The sequence below is a fragment of the Poecilia latipinna genome, unplaced genomic scaffold (genome assembly GCF_001443285.1).
Source record: "Poecilia latipinna isolate Pla-1442-1.1 unplaced genomic scaffold, P_latipinna-1.0 Scaffold3444, whole genome shotgun sequence".
In the NCBI taxonomy this organism is placed as follows: domain Eukaryota; kingdom Metazoa; phylum Chordata; class Actinopteri; order Cyprinodontiformes; family Poeciliidae; genus Poecilia; species Poecilia latipinna.
In genome coordinates, this window is record NW_015116060.1 from 7,288 (window position 1) to 19,815 (window position 12,528).

General features: G+C 36.8%; 1 protein-coding gene across 1 annotated transcript; it reads left to right on the forward strand.

Annotated features, from left to right (window-relative positions):
• Positions 1-264: 264 nt before the first annotated feature.
• Positions 265-11,572, forward strand: ncstn (nicastrin). Its single transcript, XM_015023893.1, has 14 exons — positions 265-407; positions 758-903; positions 1,475-1,613; positions 1,832-1,944; positions 2,773-2,925; positions 3,008-3,112; positions 4,060-4,137; positions 5,180-5,349; positions 5,446-5,548; positions 6,034-6,132; positions 6,666-6,753; positions 8,227-8,390; positions 8,622-8,834; positions 10,515-11,572. The coding sequence occupies exons 1-14, from the start codon at positions 293-295 to the stop codon at positions 10,635-10,637; spliced, it is 1,809 nt and encodes a 602-aa protein (XP_014879379.1). The 5' UTR covers positions 265-292; the 3' UTR covers positions 10,638-11,572.
• The last annotated feature ends 956 nt before the right edge of the window (positions 11,573-12,528 follow it).

Here is a 12,528-nt window from a genome sequence, read left to right on the forward strand (position 1 = left end):
CAAACTAATCTTACGTACACTGAAAAAAACAATAAAAGTCTAAAAGTAGACGGTAAAACACAAAGTATTCATCTTTTATCAACCATGTTTTCGCTTTAATTCAGTTTTATAGTGAAAACAAGCGCAAATATCTGGTAGTTCTCCTCCAGAACAAATTTTAGTGAACTTATTTAGTAAACTTTGCAATAAAAAAAGACATTTCCAAACATGTATTAGGAATAAAAAACGAACGAGACGCATCCTGTATATATAATTTAGTTCCCGTGTTGAACTGTCGTCCGTCAGATCCGTCATGATGAAGCTGAAGAACGGCTCCGGCAGGGTGGCCGGCGTCGCTGTGGTGGAGCCCACCTCCAACCCACCGGACGGCTTCTCCCCTCACACTCGCTGTCCCAACGAGAACACAGGTGGGTCGGACGTGTTGCCATGGAAATGGAAAAGGCAAAAAGCAAAACCGATTACTTTAGGTTGAGTTCTTGGGATCATTTTGTTTTTTGTTGCAAAAGTTCAGAAGAGATGGAGTTCCAATACTTTGCTTAGTGTAAGTTAAGACATTATTCTTTTGTAGAGTTGGGTAGTAACTGGTTACATTTACTTGAGTGATTTTATTATGAAGTATTTCTACTCTTGAGCAAAATTTCTGGATTTTCTACCCACTGAATGAAAAACAAACATGTTTTAACCAAAAACTCACCAGGCGCAGACACAGTTAGGATAATCTGGATGATTTTATTTACTTTTCCCCCTCTCCCCCCAGGTGTGTACTCGGAGAACTACGGTCCGGGTCTGGCCCACTGCAACACCACAAAGTGGAATCCCCTGGGCAACGGTTTGTCCTACGAGGAGTTCGACTTTCCCATCTTCTCTATGAAAGACGACAACGACACGCAGCTCATACGGCAGGTAAAGACTCCAACAAGTAGCTCATTTTTTATTCATTTCATAGCTATTCTAATGTTGCAGCACAAAATGACTTTGATCTTTAATATGTTTCACTGGGACAATTTTAGCATAAAGAAAAAATGCAGATGTTGCACAGCAGCAAATTGTTTATGAAAACAACAAAATCCAAATAGTTTTGATCTAGTTTCTTGTGCAAATGTTTTAGTATGCTTGAAATAAGACAAACATAACTTAGAAATAATTTTTTAGCAAAAATAGGAGCTTGTTTTAAGTCAATAATTTCTTAATATTGGTGGAAAAAATATTAGTTCTAAGTGAAATAAACTGCCAGTGGAACAAGACATTTTTCATCAATATTAAGGAGTTTTTCCTTAAATGAAGCTCCTATTTTTGCTGAAAAATTAGCTGTAAGTTAGTTTTGTCTTATTTCAACCGTACTAAGATATTTGTACTAGGAGCTACATCGTATTTCCTTCTGTGTGAGAAACTACAAAGAAGTTGTGTTTTCTGTCTGCTTCCTTGGGAACAATGCCACAGTTTGGTGAATGTGTTTGCTTCTCTCCGTTCTCAGTGCTACATGGATCACAACCGTCCCGTGAATGGCAGCCACCCTCAGTACCCTCTCTGCGCCATGCAGCTTTCCTCCCACATGTCCGCCGTCACCAACACGCCCACCTGCATGAGGAGAAACAGCATCAGCTTTAGCATGAGTAATGGTCAGCCTGGTAATCCCACAGCATCGCAAAAGTCAAAACAATAGCTTAAGTACTCTTTGAGTACCGATATGTGGTTGTTTTGAACTTTATTGGGCATTTCCTGGATTATTTATTCATCCTAAATGCTGTGATACAGTGAAAACATTTCATAAACTCAATTTATTGGTGATTATTACTTCTAATCTATTATTTTTGCTTGCTTCTCCTGTTAGACATGGTGTGTGATCCTTTGAGTGACCAGAATATTTGGGCCCCTAGTAAACCTCTGAACACCACACAAAACGGCCACAAGGCAGATGAGAGTGTGATCATCGTATCAGCCAGGGTGAGTCTGAAACACAATAAGAAAGACTTTTACTTTCTCAGAAACTGCCTGCTGATTCTCATGTGAGGGAAGCAGCTGCTGTCACATGACTGCAAGCGTAAGCTAGTGAATACTCTTGATCCAGCTTCATTTCTGTACATTTTTCTCCTGAAAAGACAGAATTTTCTGCAAATGTGTTGTTGAATTCACCTTTGAAAACACCAGCTCGTCTGGAAATATATTTTATTTTATTCCAAAAGGGGAAAATAAAAGATACAAAAAAAAAGAAATTGTGATTGAACCTTGCATTACAGCAAAGCAAGGTAGATTTATTTCTTTAGCGCATTTCAGTAACAAGATGAATCAGAGTGCTTTAAATGATGAAAATGTAAAACAATAAATAAAAAATATTTAATTGCAGTAGCAAAACAAAGAAATGAAATAAAAAATTGGAATAAAAGTTAATTTAAAGAAATAACCTTGAAGTATCCCAGAAGACATTTCTTTTATTTCTTAAAAGAAATGTATATTTCTTTTAAGATTCAAGCTAGTCAAAGTCCTGCAGTTGTCCTACATTTCCCAGAATGCAACTGATGGCAGCTTGGAGTATGTTTTAAATAAACATGGTAGAAAATATATAATTTTCTCAGCGTCTAATCATGTTGTGTTTGCTTTTTTGTCACTTTTACATAAACTACACATTTATGTCTTTATATGTCTTCCTCACATCCAGAAGATTTTCTCCATTTTTGAACCTTTCATGTGGGAGTTTATAGCCACGTTATCAGCTGATAAGTTGGAGAATAAATAAATGAATCAGCTGATTTTCCTCTTCTTTCGTGTCTGCAGCTCGACAGCAGGTCCTTCTTCTCTGAGATTGGCCCCGGGGCGGAGAGCGCGGCCTCAGGCCTCATCACTCTGCTGGCGGCGGCTCACGCTCTGAGAAACGCCACGCAGGACGCTCAGCTGGACCGGACCATCTTCTACACTTTCTTCCACGGGGTTTGTTCACTCCCCGTCTTTAACAAACACCAAGTTGGATTTACTTTCTGCGTGTTAAACTGTCGTTTTACTTTAAACCCAGGAAACGTTTGACTACATCGGCAGTTCGAAAATGGTTTACGATATGGAGAAAAATCAGTTCCCGATAGATCTGGACAACGTCCACTCTGTGCTGGAGATTGGACAGGTGCGTTTTGGAAAGCTTGTTTTTTGTCCTTCTTTATAAGTTGTGAGGCAAAATAAACCAGTTTCTAATTCTGCATGTTTTGTTTGAACTCCTAAAGATCAATATTGGTGCTTAGTGCTGGGTGATATGGATCAATTATTGTAAAGATTAATCTATTAATCGGAAAAAAAAATCTAGAGATATTCATTTTTATAATATTGTATAAAAAAGCCTTTTTTATACAATATTAGAAACACATTAAATATACAAATAACTGTTTTTAAGTAAGAAAATTAACATTTTATTGCATAAAATACAATAACTGGATTAATCTGAAATTCGATATCAGTATCTATCACAATATTAAATAACTATTTTTGTCAGTATTTAATGTCTCTAGAGTTATTAGGTGATATGTAAAGATATTAGAAGGTTATTTTTGATTTTAGAAGGTTATCGTGATCAAACTTCATACAACTGCTTGGATAAATAAAAGAGACATATTATTTTTAAACAAAAATATGAACTCATAATGGAAAGTGGACATTATTTATTATCATTATTAACCTTTAAGTCATCAGAAAATCAAATTGAGTTTAAAAATCTCTTGCAAGAGAATCCCAGACAATATTGGCTCAAATTCTTTTACTTATGCAAAATAAAAATATTTGCATTCAGATATAAATTTTAAATATTTAATATATTTTATAGTTTTATCATGAACCTCAATCAGGGTTTTAGATTTTTAAGAATCACAGCATATGCTCTTGTGCAAACTGTATTATTCTGACAGCAAAATTAATCCTGTTTTTGTAATAATCAAAAAGTTTTTCACCATTTACATTTTCTCCTGTTTGTGATGTCACTTTTATGTTATATTACTTGAGTGGCTTTATTTTTCCTTGTAGATAAAGTAAGTGAAGTGAATTTATCTGCAGTGATTAATTATGTTTAATCGTCTTTTCCAGGTGGGATTTTATTCCAGCTCCAACCTCTGGCTCCACACGGATCCGATCTCTATGAGGAACAGCAGCATTCAGAAAGAGGTTTGTTCTACATTAAACCAGAAGTTTACATACGCCAAATAAAAACACACACATTTTCTTTCTCTTTTAAAGAGAAAAAAAAGCTTTGGTTGAGTTATATTACAGCTTTATTCGGGTATTATTATGATTTTATTCTCATATTTTGCTTAGTTCTTCTCAATTCCCCTAATAGTCCATCATGGAAACCAGAGATTATTTCTGACAGCAGAAGAGAAACTCAGACAGCGACAGAAAAGAGTCACACCTAATATTTATAGTTATTGACGGGTTTCGACTCATCTGGTGAGTCGGTCTGCAGCAGCTCTGCTGTTTCACTGAGGTTTCTTTCATTCTGCATTTGCACAGTCTTGTTAAATTGCAGCAATTTAACACATTAATAAATGTGTTAAATTGACCCCAAAATGTTATGAAAACTAGACGCCTTTCTTAAAATGCAAAATTCTTTTTACGGTTTGGATCTAATATGCTCATCATCTCTTTTCTAAAACCAAAAAATTGATTTTAGTTTTTTTTTTCTTTTTTTTGGCTCGCAAATCGCTGATTTTGCCCACATGACAAAAAGTTTAGACAGCCCTACTTTAGAAAGTAAGGTAACTCTTTATTTGAAGGGGTGTGCATAAGACTGACATGACACTGTCATAAACATAACACCTGTTATTAACATGAAAGAGTCATTATAATCGTTTATAACGGTTATAATGAAGTGTGATTTGGTAAATAATGACACTCTTAATGCAAAGTTTACACTTTTCATGGAGTTTTCATGCAAATTTTAATGGAACTTTGCATTAAAAGTGTCATTATTTACAGAGTAATACAAAGTTTACATGTTTAATGGACTTTTAATGCAACTTTCAGTAAAACTTTGCGATAAGAGTAAATATTTACAGAATAACACTTAATGACAACAGTTATAAACATTTATGAAGACTCCTTCATTTCATGTCAGTCTTATGCACAACCCTTCAAATAAAGTGTTTCTGATAGTAAATGTGTAGATACAGAGATCACAGTTGGATTCCTCTTTGTTGATCCGCCTCAGGTGAAGAACCTGATCGACAACCTGAACTCGGCCGCTGAAGGTTTAAACGTCTCTGTGAAGGAACCCGACGTCACCCAGCCGCTGCCGCCTTCGTCCTTCCAGAGGTTCCTGCGAGCCCGGCCGTTCCCCGGCGTCGTCATTGAGGACTACAACTCCAGCTTCTCCAACAAGTATTAGTGTTTTCATCTAGAGAACTCTCTCTCTTTGGAGTATGTTGCTGCTGCTGGGTTTGGTGGTGTCGGATGCTGATTTGTGTCTGTGTGCAGGTACTTCCAGAGCATGTTTGACAACGCAGACAGTTTGAACGTCTTGTACCCTCCGAACCTGACGCCAGCGGAGCAGCTGAACCACGTCACGGACACCGCAAAGGTCAGAAGGTTTATGACTCACTGTAGTTCAATAAAACACCCAAGTTGGACATTAAATCAATAACAGTATATCATGATAAACCTGTGATCAATATTAATAGATAATATTCAATATTTATAATATTCACTGAACTCCAATCCAGAACCGAAAGGTTTTAGCTGCTCAAAACCTTGTGCTCGCAGATCGAGGAATCGGCTCACTCACTCTTTGGTTACCTAGCAACAACCTGCTGAGTAACTGGTGGTTACCTAGCAACAACCTGCTGAGTAACTGGTGGTTACCTAGCAACAACCTGTTGAATAACTGGTGGAACAGCAGGTTAAGGAGAAACATTATAAACTGCTGTTCATTCTTTCATATGTTTTTTTCAATCAATCATTCATTCATTTATCCATCTACTAACTGTTTATCCATCCATCCATTCATCCATTCATACCAGCTGTGGTTGAGCTGCATCTATAATCTTAGTTTCTGTTTCTTCTCAGTCTCTGGCTGAAGTGGCGACCATGGTGGCTCGAGCTCTGTTTCTTCAGGCTGGAGGAAAGAAAACACAGATCAGCAGCATTAAAGCGGACGAACTCACGGTAAGACTGTGAACTGCATTAATGACTTAAAATACTCAATACTGCAGTACAAGGTAAATTCATTCATTTACACATTTACTGTTTATTTTATTCACACTTTCACAGTTTATGCATCTAAAACAAAAACTAGGTCGTCATTGAAAGTTGATTTATTAGTTGTGGATTAAATGCATTTCACATGTTTACGTTTAGTTCTAACAATAAATTGAACATAACTTTTTTTAATGTTTTAGTCCAGAATTACTATGCTTTGCATTCCAACTCTACAAATTATAAATAACAGTCCTGATGAAAATAAGGCACACCATATTTTAAATTCTAGGTTTATTTTATATTGAATTATTTTATTTTTTTCCACAAACTTTTCCATTCTGAAATATAGTTTTTTTTTACCGTTTTGTCGCATCAAACTAACTCTGGTATCTGACAAGTAGACGCACAATGAATATAAATGTTTTGTTGATATAAAATGACATTAGATATTCTCTTTAAGGCTTTTCTCATTTATCAGAAATGTTGTCACTTCGTCTCAGGTGAGCCGAATGCTGTACAGTTTCCTCATATCGTCGAATAACTCCTGGACACAAGAGATCGTAGCCCCGAAGGACATTGTTCATCTCAGTAAGTTAGCTTTGTTTTTGTTTTGTTTTTTAAACAAAAAATAAATATTTTTCTCTTCTTGAACAAAGTGCCTCAAAGTAATAATGCCCCTGGATCTTTTCACATTTTGTCTCATTATAACCACCAACTTTTTCATAAGTATTTTGCTGCGACCAGCACAAAGTAGTGCAAACTTTATGGCATAACATTGCTGCCATAAACCCTGAGGATGTGCAGTTTTATTAAGCAATTACAACTGCACACTTGTTAATACAGTCGTTTCAATTTATTTGTGGGCACATGAACTCAAATAAGAGTAAAAAAAGTGAATAACTGATCAAATTATCAATCATTAAATATTTAAAAATTACATCATCAGACGGACCAAAAATATTCAGTTAAGTGGAAATTTTGGCATTTTAAGAATGAAAATTACAATAATTCATGTAAGTAACAAAAAAATAAAGTCAGGCAAAAGAAAATGTTTCCAAATAATTTTCTTTCAATAAAAAACTTAGGAAACTTTAAGAAAAACTGCAGGTGTGCCTCTGTGTCTGGTGAAATTTTGTTTTTCATTCGGTGGGTAGAAAATCCAGAAATTTTACTCAACTAAGAGCAGAGATGTTTCTTAATAAAATGTACATTTTTTTCAGAAAAAGCTACTCAGGTAAATGTAATTGAGTAAATGGAGCTAGCTACTGGCCAACTCTGCAACCAGAGGAGGATGAAGGATAACAAGAAATTAAGGAAAATTAAAGAAAAAATTAACAAACTTTTTGCTTCCTTACCTCCTTATTCTTCTTCTTTTCTTTGAATCAGCATCACATTAATAAAAATAATAATAATAATAATAATAATAATAATAATAATAATAATAATAATATACGTCTTTTAAAACCAGACAGTGTACAACTCAAACATAAACAACACAATTTGATCTGCTGTCCCAGATGAAAGCAGAAGCCAATTTGGATCCTCAGTCACAACATAAATACACAATATAGATGTACAAAGTGCTGCGTTCATGGACCTGTGAATAAATGGAATGCCTGCAATCAGAAAGGTATGCGGCGTTTTTATCGCTTAATAGACTCCTCAGGGTTTTTGACAGGAATGTGACGCCATAAAAATTGTGACGTAGAATGAAAATGGTTGAGACCTTTTTACCTATTTATTCATCTTATTTTTAATTTATTTATTAATTACTTTATTTATTTACTTAGTCTTAACATCCCAGTTGTTCTGTTTCTTTGAAATTTTAATTTTGTTTTTCTTTATTTGTGCACAATGACATTTAAAGGAATTCTGAATCTGACTCTGAATAAAATCCAGTGCAGCTCTTTCCTTTAAAAGTCACCAGATTAGTAAATAATTAACTTTTTGAGTTCCGATGTGAGAAAATGTGCAAATTCAGGGGTTAATTAATCATTTTCCAAGCCACTGAGTTAAGATACTTTGGATATTTATGGTGATTAAAACAGACTTTTCTCTCAGACAACAACACGGTGAACTTCTACATCAGTGTGGAGCAGCAGGCCAGCTTACCGACTATTCTGGCCAAGTACCTGTTGGCTAACCTGACTGGGAGCGTCGTCAACGTGACGCAGGAAAACTGCAGGAACCAGAAAGAGAGCGAAGACGACAAGGAGAGCAAGCATGTGAGATTAACAGCTGCTTTTATGCCCAAACGTTGACTTAATTCTGATAATTCTGCAGAAATCAAGTAAATTTAAAGGTTGGAGTAAAATTAGAATGACAAGAAAGGAAAAAATGTAGTTCTTAGGAATAACAATTTAATATAATTTCTTAGATTTTTTTTTTTTCTGCTAAACGAGCATAGCAGCACATTTATTTTACTTCCTCCAAACTTCTTCTTCTTCTTCCTTTAGTTGTACAACTACATCTGGGTTCAGGGCGCAGCGCTCCCTAACAGTACGGAGCGGGACGGATTCTGCGTCCGCTCCACGGTGCATTGGTCCAGAGCCATATCCCCGGCCTTCGAGCTGGAGAACTACACCACCAGCGAGTATTCGACATGGACGGAGTCCAGGTGGAAGGAAATCAAAGGACGCATATTCCTGGTGGCCAGCCACGACCTGGAGGTAAATCAGTTATTGATTTTTAAAAATTAACTTATTTATTGTGATGTAAACAAATCTGGTGAACAGACACAGAAACGAAACAAAATGAGCAGAAAGAAATCCAGAAACATCCCATTGCAGTCATTTATTCATACGTTTCATTTTTTAAATTTTAGCCTAATTTTTAAGTCCAACACTGCTGACAAAGAGGCTAGCTTTCTGGAGCTTATAGATGAAACTCATCTAATGTCTTCTATTCGGAAAGTTCTAGAAAATCTAGAAATATACATCTGATATTTTGCAGTAGAGGTTTTTGTAGGAATCCTGGACGTATGAGTCTGTTTCATATCACCTTTTCATTCAGGAATCTGTCAGAATCACCTGAAACTCCAAACATTTTCTGTCTGAGTCTTGACGTTTTGCAGCAGAACATACCTGAACTACCAGTGATAATGCAGCTCCATGCAATAAACATAAATCTGTCCAGATGTGACAGAGCCAGATCGTATTTCTTGAAGGCGTTTCAAGTCTCTGCACGCTCACCGCAGCATCGGGCCGAACTGAATCAGGGCCCCTCATCTGCTATCACCTCCTCACTTCAGGTGGAATTTTAAATAGGGACTCCTTGCACAACGTGTCGGTTAAATTTAATGAGTTCAAACTTTTCCCCCTCGGAGCAGAGAACAGAAAGTGGTTACCCTGCTCACAGTTAGCTTTAGTCTTTAGCTTCAACCGAAAACAATTAGAGAGATGAGTCAATTTACAGAGGACAAGAGAACGGTGACGTATTTATGTAAAATGACAGTAATAGGATGACTACACAGTGCAGTCCAGTCCAAACATCTTCAGTCTTTTGTTTATATTTTTCATCCAAGCAGCCAGACTTTCTTTTAGTCTATTAAAGTGATTTTGATCAGCAGGTCACTTGCTTTGACTTATTTTTAAGTTTCCAAAAATAAGGTGTTTTTTTGGAAACCCCTTATTTTAAAAAGGGTTTCCAAAAAGCTAGTGCTAAAGACTGGCTGCTTAACACCGATTTTTTTTTAGCTTTCCAATGTTTGAGAATATATATTTCAGTGCCTATTTTAGTTATGTGATGTTGGCAAATGTTATGCTTGAAATTTTTATTTAAAATATGCCTCTTTTATTTATCCAAAGCAGTTGTATAATGTTTGATGACATAAACAATACAAGTACATAAATATCAATGGTATTCACTGTAGTACTTACTCCAGAACTAGCAACATTAGCTTAGCCAATGTAGCTTTTATGCGCTAGCTAAGATGGACATGTAGCCTACATGTTTTTTTACCACGTGTTCTTACTCTGCCAGTCACCAGAAGCTTGTTATTCACATGGAGAGTTCGTAGTTCCTTTACAAATCTGATGAAAAATGGATTTCAGGCCCTGGAAGCTCCTCCATGGTGGAACACTCTTCCTGTTCAGTAGGTAGTGAACGACATCGTAGTAGAAGATCAGAGGCAGATTGTTCACATCGTCAGACATGTTTTCATTCTCCATATGGGTTAATCCTGACAGCAGACATTTTGTTGTTATACCTTTCTCTTGCACTTTGGCGAAGAGTGTCAATATGCTTTCCTTTTGTTGGTTCATCTGTGTTTGCCTACCAAAATGGCGCGGATCACTTCCTGTTCAGACTTCTGCATTCTGGCCCTTCAACTTGAGCTCTTTCTCCTGCAGATGCTGACGCTCGGCGTGGGAATCGGCGTGCTGCTCTCCTCCCTCCTGCTGACCTACATCATGAGCTCCAAGGCCGACATCCTCTTCAGCTCGGGGAGGGAGCCCACCAGCGCCACCTACTGATCCGCAGGGAGTCGTCTCCGGCCCGCCACCACTACACTCCTCCTCCTACTACTACAATAACCGCTAGTACTACTTCTGTCCCACGCAGACTTTAAAACTCAGCAAGCGAAGGTACACAGACGGCTTCGCCTCGGCTGAACTCGGGGCGCTGGTTCTGACTCCGTGTTCATGGACTCGCTCAGGTGAGGCTTGACGTCAGGACCGGAGTGGACCGGATGGATCTGGACTCTTCAGGAACAGGAAACACTGGTCGGGCACCAGCGGCGCCCTGTCAGTGGACAAGATGTTTATATTTCTCTGGAGTTTTGGTTTTTCTTTGGTTTTCACCTTTTTAATGTCGAGGAATGTTTTTGTTTACTGTGTCACGGGACCGGCACTAAACAGTGAGCGTGTGAGAAGCTGCCTGATTGATTTAGAGTAATTTTGAGGGTGTGTGTGTGTGTGTGTGTGTGTGTGTGTGTGAACTTTGGGGATTGCAATGGTATGTGCAATACTGTAGCTGTCTTCTGTGTAAATGTAGTTAAATTATCAGCTGTAATGATTCAAAAACCACTTTTTGAGCCAATGATTGGTTAGTAAAAATCAAATGTATGCTTTAAACTGACCTAGAAAGGATGATGTTAGGACATTTATACTGTTTATGCCACTACATGTGCGTGTAGTGTTTTATTTCTTTTAACATTCGGAGGGGAGAAGATCTTGATCCAGCTGGAAAAAATCTGGAAATTTTGAGTTTTAATACTGAAGATGTTCCTGGTACTTTTGCTCTGCACTCCCTTGAATTTCTCTATTTTTTTTTTTTTTCCAACAATCTTAGAATAACTTTTTGGAGATTTTGACCATTTTGTAGATGAAATGGCTGGAATAAAACATGCATTGTGAGATCTTGAAGACAAAAAAATAAACATTTGCTTCTCTTTTTTTTTTAACTCCAAGGCTTTGGTGTGTTTTTAATATCTTACATGTTGCAGCTATTTGAAACAAATCCTTTACGCTGATAGTGGAGTTTTATAAACTGCAGTAATAATACTGTGGCTTCTGTTTTACCACATAGCCCATAAAAACTGGTTTGGATCCGTGTCGTTTTATTAGGACTTACAAGTTTTCCAGATTCCTTTATAACCTTATGTGGACACAGGATTCCCGCAGCCACATCCAAAGCGGCTCGTTAGCTAGCGGCTTTCGGCGTCGCCTGTTTACTTTAATAGGATTAATATTTTGCGAGAACAAGGCAGCAGTGTTGATGTTCTTCAGGGAAACGGTCACCATGACGACACAACGCTGCCCGGGTTGGTTAACGATTCAACAACAGACTCACTTTTGATACTTGGATCATCGTGTGTAGAAACTTCCTTGCACAGCATTAATGTTTTCTTAACCCTTTCCTCTCCAAAACGTCTTAATATTTTGTTTACAAACTGTCAGATTTGATCTGGATCAACAGTTTTTCAGGCTTTCTGAAGTTTTTTCTGTTGATTTTTACTCATTTTTGAGAATTTGTCTTGACGTGGCCCCTACTTTACATTTCTACTTCTAGTAAGATTATTTTAAGTTTTTCACATTAAACTACACAATACATCTAAACTTCAGCATATTAATGGGAAACTTTGTCAAAATCAAAATTCAAGTTTGACCCTCCTACATAAATAAATGTTGCAGTTCATTCATTCATTACATGAATAAAAAAATTAATGGTAGCAAACTTTTTAAAATTCATATCAAACAGTAATGAGATTCTTTTTGGCCAGTGAAGATAACACAGCATGTTTACTTAGAGTTGAGTCTAGCACATAATTTAGTATAAAAATTAGTAAATTAATAAATGCAGCTGCTCTTTTATTTAGAAACTACCAAGCATATATAATTGACTAATGTGAATATAAATAAATGA

Bases quoted from the DNA above. Each gene is read 5' to 3' on its own strand.
- ncstn (XM_015023893.1), top strand. From the start codon at position 293: ATGATGAAGCTGAAGAACGGCTCCGGCAGGGTGGCCGGCGTCGCTGTG. The intron at 2,926-3,007 runs GTTTGTTCACTC...CTTTAAACCCAG, and splicing joins TCTACACTTTCTTCCACGGG to GAAACGTTTGACTACATCGG. The intron at 3,113-4,059 runs GTGCGTTTTGGA...CGTCTTTTCCAG, and splicing joins CTGTGCTGGAGATTGGACAG to GTGGGATTTTATTCCAGCTC.